General features: G+C 56.8%; 1 protein-coding gene across 1 annotated transcript; it reads right to left on the bottom strand.

Moving 5' to 3' along the window:
* Positions 1 to 575: 575 nt before the first annotated feature.
* Positions 576 to 4,695, bottom strand: pom1 (DYRK-family kinase pom1; the record flags this gene model as incomplete). Its single annotated transcript, XM_037328200.1, has 2 exons — positions 576 to 1,682; positions 1,732 to 4,695. The coding sequence occupies 2 exons, from the start codon at positions 4,693 to 4,695 to the stop codon at positions 576 to 578; spliced, it is 4,071 nt and encodes a 1,356-aa protein (XP_037172757.1).
* Positions 4,696 to 8,457: the final 3,762 nt, after the last annotated feature.

Raw genomic sequence — 8,457 nt, 5'->3', positions numbered from 1 at the left:
TTTATCCTTGCAAAATGACGGACGGGCAAACAGCGGCCCGTGCCTCTTCGGACACTCGCGTCCTTTAACGAGTTCTCGCTCCTCCATCCCATCCACCAAACGTACATGGAGCCCCTTCTCTGCTGGTGGTTGTCCGCGGGAAGGGGGCTTTAGACTCGTGTCTGTCTGTATATAGCTAGGGTAGAAGAAGGTTACGATAAGAAAAGAAAATGCGGTTTTGAGTAACAAAAAAGAACAAGGGTGTGTCTGTGTGTTGGTCATCCGATCCGACATGACACCCACCACAACCACCACCCGGACTGCTCGCTCATCATGAAGAAAACTGCCCCGCCATGCCCCAAATTTGACTCCTTTCCTGCCGGCTGTGACTCTTCGTGCTGGGTATTCCGTCACTCCATTCAAACGTGGTCATGGCGCAGGAACATGTTCACTGCCCGTTAGGGATGTAGCGTTAGGAGGGAATAAAAAACAAAAGCAATCAACTACCCAATGATTCGTAAACCACCTCGCCTGTAAATGCTTGATCCGTCTGGCTCTTTCTGTCTTGCCAATCCTGGCCGGCCAGCATGCCTCCCCTACACTTGTCGCCGACTCATGGCCGCGGTCGCTCCGGCAGATGCAAGGTCCTGTTTGGCGCTCACACTCCTCATCGCCGCGCGAGGGAGGTTGCTGGTTCCGACGGTGATACCGCCTGTCCCCGTGCTGGTGCGCTTGGCCGTGGCAACATGGACGGTTCCGGCGGTTGCGACCGAGGGTCTGCGCGAGGTCGGCGGCCCCGAGACGGGCTTGTGAGGGCTTGCCCCGCTAACGTGCCTCGATCCAGGATTGCTCTTGAAACCTGCGGCGGGGGGTTCGGGGAGTGGGCGCGGTGCCGCAGCCGTAGTGTGACGCTTCGCCGGAGACGCCTCGCGGGTCGTGGGGATGCGCGGGAGAGGGGCGCTCATCTTCTTACCACTGATGAACTCGTGGTGAATGGCCTCCTCCGGCTTCAGACGTCTGTCCGGATCCCATCGTAGACATCTTGCGAGGAAGTCGAGGAATGCCTCGTCGTCACACTTAAGAACCTGCTGGAGGGTCTTAGAAGAAGGACGACGCCTTCGTCCCTTGGAGGACACCGTGAGACGTGGCTTGCCCATGGAATCGAAAAACAGCTTCTTGCGCGTGCTCTTCTCAATCAGGTGCTTCTCTGGCGGACCAAACACCTCCATGATACAAGCGAGCTGTTCCTGCTCATTCTCACCAGGGAAGATGGGCACTCCGGTGTACAGCTCCGCCAGGATACATCCCAAACTCCACATGTCGATGGGCATGCCATATGTCATGCCCAAGATGACCTCGGGGGATCGGTAGAAACGCGACTGAATGTAGGTGTACACCTTCTCGTTCTCGAAACAGCTGGAACCAAAATCGATGACCTTGATCTCTGAGTGCAGGGGATGACGCAACAGAATGTTTTCTGGCTTGAGATCGCAGTGAATGACCTTGTGCTGCTTGAGAAGGTTCAGTGAGCTGAGCATCTGCTTGGTGAACCTGCGAATGAGCTTCAGAGAAAATCCGCGGAACGCATTCGCCTTAATGAACTCGTAAAGGTTCATATCCAGAAGCTCGGTAGATATGCAGAGATGTCCTCTGAAGTAGAAGCTGTGGGTGAAGTTGACCATGCTGTGCCTGTTCTTAGGATCCTGTTCTATTGTTAGTTTGAGAAACTGCGTGTGATTCTTTGAATCTTACCCATTCGCGAAGCTTTTGCAGGATATTGACTTCGACAAGAGCTTGCTGGTGGAATCTCTTCTTGTTGCGAATGATCTTGACGGCAACAAGCACGCCTGTCTTGTGATCAATGCACCGGACGACCTGGCCAAAACTTCCCTTTCCAAGTACATCGATAATCTCATAGCGGTAGGCGAGGTGGTCGCCAGGCACGATGGTGTAGTCTCCACGCTCGTCGTCATAGCCGAAGTTGGGCGCGTCCGACTGGAGATCACCAACCACCTTGCGAGCGTTCTGCGTTCCGCAAAAGTAAATGTCGTTATAATCAACGATTTCGCCGCGCTCGTAAATGTTGAGCATCGCGATCCGGATGGCTTCCTGGGCACCGACTCGCTCCTTTGGCGTTGCGCGTTTCCTCAGGGCGTCAAGAGTTCGAGCCGCGATCTCGGTCTCCTTTCTTCTTGCGCCCATCTTCTTCATCTCCTCCTCCGCAACGAGGTCGTCCTTGTCGAGATCTGCGGTCCACGGGTCCTGGTGGCGAATCGCCGTTGCTGACGCCTTCGGGCGAAGAATCTTTTGCATGACAGAAGGGTTATGAGGGTGAGATGATTCGGGGTGAGCCTTAGGAACGGAAGCCGAGGTCCAATTCTCACTCTTAGTCCTATCGTGGCCCAAGCTTGCCGCTGAGCTCTTCCTCCTTCTTGAATCCAAGTAAGATGTGTTAACCTTGACAGACGGGCTTGGGCTGTTCTTTGCCGAACTGAGATTCGAGACCGTGGCGGAGATGGGCAAGCGCGGTGGAGGCATCTGTTCCTTACTAAGGCTGCGCTCCAAGGTCTTGTCCTGTGCAGATTTTGAGTCGTTCTTTCCACGCTTCCACGACAAGCTCAGCTTTCTACGCAGCGAGCTCATTGATGATGGCGTAGGGGGCTCCTCTGGATCGGACGCTGGCGGAGTTGGCGAGATTGCCTTGGAGGGACGGGGAGCACGCGGGCCAGATGGCTTTTGAATGGGCTTCACGTCAAGAGGCCCAGTGATGTTGCTCAAGTCGCCGCCAGTCTTGGACCTCTTCAGGAAAGCAGGATCGGGGCCTCCCTTGGGTACTGAAGAAGACAGGAACGGGGACACGCTGGGCTTGTTGGTTGGCTTTCTGGACAAGGCCTCGAATGACTCGGATGAGCTTGTACCATCAGCGCCAGATGCACTGTCGAGACGTGCGTGGTGGACAGTACTGCTGCTTCGCAGGCTAAAGTCCGACTTATCGTCTTGTCGGTTCCTGGAGAAGAAGGAGCTCTTAGACGCGGTCATGGGGGTGGTGGGCGTCTTCGCGGTGATACGCGACGGTGGCGGGCTTAAGTTCCTGTCGGGACCATTTTGACCCAATGCTGCGATCTTGGCGGTCGTGGATGGGTTCAGCGGCCCAACAGTAATTGGGGGCAGCCGCACAGGAGGAGGAGGGTTCTTTCTCGATTGAGACGGGTTGCCTTTCTTTTCGGCGTCCAGGGCTGCTGCATTCGTCGACTTCCGGGTGCTGGGCTTTCGTACCAGCTTGACAGCGGGTTCAGGGAGCGACGGGATGGAGAAACTGCCAGTGGAGTTACTATTGATGCTACTAGCATCCGCAGCAAGATTGGCTTTCCGCTTGTCCAAAAACGATCCTTCTGTGGCTGACTGCTGTGGTGATTCGTACGCTTTCGGAATAGCAGGCACGGGCGGAACGTCCTCCTCGTCATCAGCGGAATGGGAGTTGTGGTTATGTGGGGTAAATTGCTTGGGGGCTGGCAGACGCGACGCACTTCCCGCGGCGGGTGCCCGTGGCTGGATTGATGAGCCGGTCGAGGTTCTGATGGTATTAAAGCTGTTGGTCGAGGTGATGGACAAGCCCGAACTGTACGATTTTCTGTGCATGTCGGGAGTCGTTCGAGATGATGATGGCGTGGCAGATGCCTTTCGGGGTATCATCGATGGGGATCTGGAGTGTTCTCGGTGCTCGAGCGGCGGGGGAGGCGGCGCGTTGGCCAGCTGGGTGAGACTCGGGACGTGGTGCATGGACATGCGCTTCATTCGTCGCGTGTCGGTCGGACTGATGGTCCTGGCACCGAGACCGCTTGCATGCGATGCGTGGGACCCTCCTCCGGGCATGACTGACTGTCTTCTCGACTGCGAATGGGCAGAACCGCCAGCGCCGCCAGTATTTCCCTTACTTCCACCTCGAGGTGATCGAGGAGATATCGTGGACAGACGACTGCTGTCGGGGGTCGAGAGATTTGTGGTGCTTGTCCGGGGTAGTGCTTGGTGCATCGATTTAGCTTTGGTCGCTCTGTTCGTGAGGTTTCGCGGAGTCTCAAAACCAGCGCCGGAGCTGCCATCGATCGAGGTCCGAGTGGAATCGGGTCCACCACCAGCGTTGCCTATGATGCTCGGTCTCCTACTCCTTTGCGCGGTGCGACTGCCGAAGTCCGTCTCAATGGGACCCGGACCGATGGATTTCCTGGGAGGCTTCGCAATGTTGGTGATATTGGTGTTTGATACTGGAGGATAATGACTCTGACGTCGGGGTCTCGCGGCTGAAGACCCAGTCGCAGAATCAGTGCCGGACGATGGTCCTGAGGCGATGGATGAAATGCTGGCCTGTCTGTTGGAGATACTAGGTCTCCTCAGAATAGAACCAGATCTACCAGGGCGGGTCGCGGTCTGAGGAATACCACCAGCACGCGCGGCTCCGCCATTCTGGGTCGTATTGGAACCCCCGCCCATTTTGTCGGTCATGCCCTCAGTCTCTAGAATACTGCCTTGACCGGTCGGGGACGGGAACTGGGTCAATTTGAAATCGTGGGATGCGGACTCAAGGCTGCTTTGGAGGTCGTCGAAGCTGACCGAGGGCAGAAAGTCGAAAGAATTAGTCGACTCCCCTACTTCATTCGCGGCGCCATTCCGACCGAATGAAAACAGAGAGTGGTTGTTGGCCGAAGATGCACTGAGCATTGGACCGTCTGCGAGCGAGCCCTTTGAGGGAGAGGTGGTTCTCGAGTCCGGGATGCCCCTATTACTGCAAGTTTTTGGCGGATTAGCACACTGGTTTCTTCAGGGATGCAGGGCACAGCAGCAACAAAGAGCGGGTAAGGGGGGCGGGACGGGGTCAAAAAAAGAGCGGGAAACGAAAGATGAGGGCATTCCATACAGTCTTGTCGGGGACTGGTTCGCCGGTCGCGGGCCAGCAGGTACTCTATGCTCCCTTATCATGTGTACTCGGTGCAACGGCCAGCGCGCAGGTCATGCGAGCGTTGGACGTGAAGGCGTGAGTAGAGAAGCCGACGAGGCGAGATGTGGCGAGATTAGGAAGTCGGCGAATGTTGAGTCGAGGGCGCGGTGCGATTTCGCGAGCGGGCAACCTCAGTCCGGTCAGGGAGCTGAGAGCATTGATGATGCTACCTCATTCCGGGGAACAACAGAGGGCAGGGCGGTACGGTCGATGGGATGTGGCGGCGATTCGTCGACGGGGAAAAAAGACGGGATTGAAGATTTCAAAGTCGACGAGGTGTTGTGGAAAGGAGAGGCAGGCGTGCGCGGTCGGGATTACCACCAAGCCGTCGGGGGCAGGTTGGAGTGAGGTTGGAGTGTGAACCGGTGCAGTCCTGGAGGAGACGAGACGAGACGACGACGACGACTGGTCTGGTCGGGACTGGTCCTGGAGTGGACTGGTCTGGTGGTTGTTTTTGTCGAAAAAGAAGGGCCCGTCGCCGCTTGTCAGTGGCAGGCAGGTCAGTGGTCAAGGCGTGGTGGAGCGCTGGACTGGAGCACTGGAGCACACTGGAGCCTCTTTCTCGGTTCCTCACCCCCGTCTAGAGGTGACTAGATGCGAATCAGAAGCGTGCAGTGAGTGCGGGTGGAGGAAGAGACTGGACTGGTGCGAGATGGATGGATGGATGCCGGGAGCGAGAAAGCAGTGCAGGTGCAGCGTGGTATCTAACTGAAGTGCAAGCGCAGGTACCTACTACGTACGTCTGTCTCCCTGGCCTCTTTTGCTTTGCCTTTTGTTGCTCTCCAGTGCCGTCGAAGACGAGGTGACCGGACTGAACCGTCTACAAACACAGAGGGCAGGAGGGCAGAGGCCGTACATCCACTCTTCCAATCATTCCCTCAGACTGCAGGCTGGCCCAGGCGATGGAGGCCAGGTCCCTGACTCTGTTGTGAGGATCTACCTAAGGCCCGGAAAGTAAGGTACGAGGCCGAAGCAAACCTACATGCCTTAGGATGATTCAACCGGCAAGTATCTCTCCTCTCATTTAGAGTGGTAAACTACAAGGCGGGAGGAAGACAAGGTCAGGTCCCTTGAGCACGCTACACGCTGCAGCTGCAGGCCAGAGACATGGAGGCCGGGCTTGGTGGGCGAACGCACTGCAGTGCACCGGGGGGGGGGGGGGGGGGGGAAACATTGAAATGGGCGGGGGAAGGGACGGGATTGGGGGGGGACCTAGGAAAAACTCGCTGCAAAATAGAAAAAAAGGCGGCGGCGGGTGATGATGGCAGTAGCGCGACGAAATAGCGGTGGTGAGGGTGGGTGGACACTGGACTGGACTGCCCAGTGCCCGTAGTGGTGGTGGTCGGTGCCAGTGCCCGCCCGCCGTCCGCCCGCTCACTCGCTGGGCCCCGTCCAAAAACTCGCATTTTGATCTTGAGAAAGGGAGGTCGGGTTCCCGTTCAACAGGGATACCCGTTCGTTCCTTGCACGAGCTCCTCCTTCTCTGGTCTGCGCTAGCAGAAAAAGGGACTCCGCAGGTGCCCACAGTGCCTTACCGACTTCAACTTCCTTCCACTATGTATGGGTTCCCAGGCGGCACCTACCTCACGGAAATCGCAGCTTGGGCGGTGTGAGCAAATGGATGATGGAACCCGCCAAATAGCGTGCTGCTGCCCCCCTCTCGTCCCCTCTCGTAGTGATTTTTTTTTGTTTCCCTGGCCGCTAAATAACCTCCCAAAATGAGGCAAATCTTATGGAGCGGGCGGGTATCAAATTCAATCCATCCTTCCCTACCTCGCTCCATCAATCTCGTCCCATCTCACCACGCCCATCAAATGTTATCCATCCCATCGCACCGACTGATCATTCAAGAGGGGAAGGGAGAAAAGTCCTCAGGCGGGCGCCGTCAAATCGCCCTTGTTCCCTCCCGCCGTTGGGGACTTGAGAGTTGAGAGAGGGGTTCAAGACTCCAAAAACAAAACGGCCAGGGATCTTGAATTTCTCCACAGAGACAAGCAAACAATTATTTCCGCTCCGCTTGCCCAAGGTCAACCCAACCCTCTTGCCATTAGCCGTCGACACAAGCAACCACAGATTTGGCTTCTTGTCTTTTTCTTCGATGGCTCGCGCTGGTAGCGTTTGATGAAGACCCCGCTGTTTGCAATCGCAGCGAGATGAATTGCGATATGCACTTCTCCCCTACGTATGAGGCGCTCGGGGAGCCGCATCAACTCGCATCGCATGGCATCGCGCTCAAGATGAGCCGTCGGCAACGCTCATCCGTACCACCTCACTTCAATTCCATGATCCACCGCCGCGACACTACTATCTACTTCGCAATTCCACGACTCGTCTAGCTTCCAAGTAGCCAGTCCGAGTTTCGGGTTGCTGCAGCATCCCATGTGTGCGCGTAACCAAGTGGCGCGGCTGCGCTGCGGTTGCGCCGGGTCTCTGCACCGCACTTGCACTTCAGAGTTTACAAGACTCGTCCCAAAGGGGGCCGCACTGAAAGCTTCCGCTGTCCGGAGCCATCATTCGACGCGTCTCTCGTTTCCAGTTGCGCTGATGACGAGTGCTATTGGTGTGCCCGCTCCCACGGGCCCAGGTCCCAGTCTTCAGGCTCCATTTCCAAAGTCTCCAGACCAACAAGAGTCTGCGAAGACGACGTGTGTCCCTGCGTCACCGCGGCATCTTGTTGTCTTTGTCGTCGCCGCATCAACCAAGTGAGAGGACCCCGGATCCCATGCATGGGGGGCACCGCTCAACTGTCTCAACGCCTAAAGCAACATGTCAATCTGTCCAGTGGGAATGGGGGATTTGGGGGAAGCCGCCTGCCGGGATGGGATCACAATGGGACGGGATGCATGGGTCCATCTGCATCTTGGGCTGGCTCCCCAAGAGGATTGGATGGGACACAGCTACACACAGCAAACCAATTCCCCGTGCAGACGTCCGTCATGCAAGTCGCTGCCAGGTCGCGAGTAGCGGCCAGTAACCGCGTCCTCGTTTCCGGGGACAACCGTAAACAACAGGCCGGATATCTGGTGCAAGTCAGCCCTAGGATTGATGCCCATGGCGATATCGATAGCCTGAGTGACTGTTCTTTTCTTCAGCACCAAGCAGAAGAGACAACGTGGGCTTGCAGCAGCGGCTGACACGGTTGACCGTTGCCCAACTCTCGGCTGCCGGGGATCGGCTGGACAGTCGGGCAAAATGGGGCTCTGTCTGTCTTTCGATGGTCAACAGTCCTTGTCACTTGTCATTCGGCATCACTGACCGGCCTGGCAGCCCGACCGGAGACGAAGCGGTGACATTGACAGCTGCCCTTCGTGCTTTGCGGGCCTCCATGGGACTTTGATTGCGCCATGCGCCAGTCCTGGTCGACGGGCGCGTTCTTGACGGTCATCAGACTTGCCTGTTGACTCAGAAATGCGTCGCTGCCAGAGACTCAAACAGAGTGGCTCGCGCTGATGAGTTGAATGGATTTGAACCGTCAGATCGATATG

Source organism: Colletotrichum aenigma (assembly GCF_013390185.1).
Source record: "Colletotrichum aenigma strain Cg56 chromosome Unknown KSG_Cg56_contig09, whole genome shotgun sequence".
Lineage (NCBI taxonomy): Eukaryota > Fungi > Ascomycota > Sordariomycetes > Glomerellales > Glomerellaceae > Colletotrichum > Colletotrichum aenigma.
This window is presented reverse-complemented; position numbering and strand designations above follow the sequence as displayed.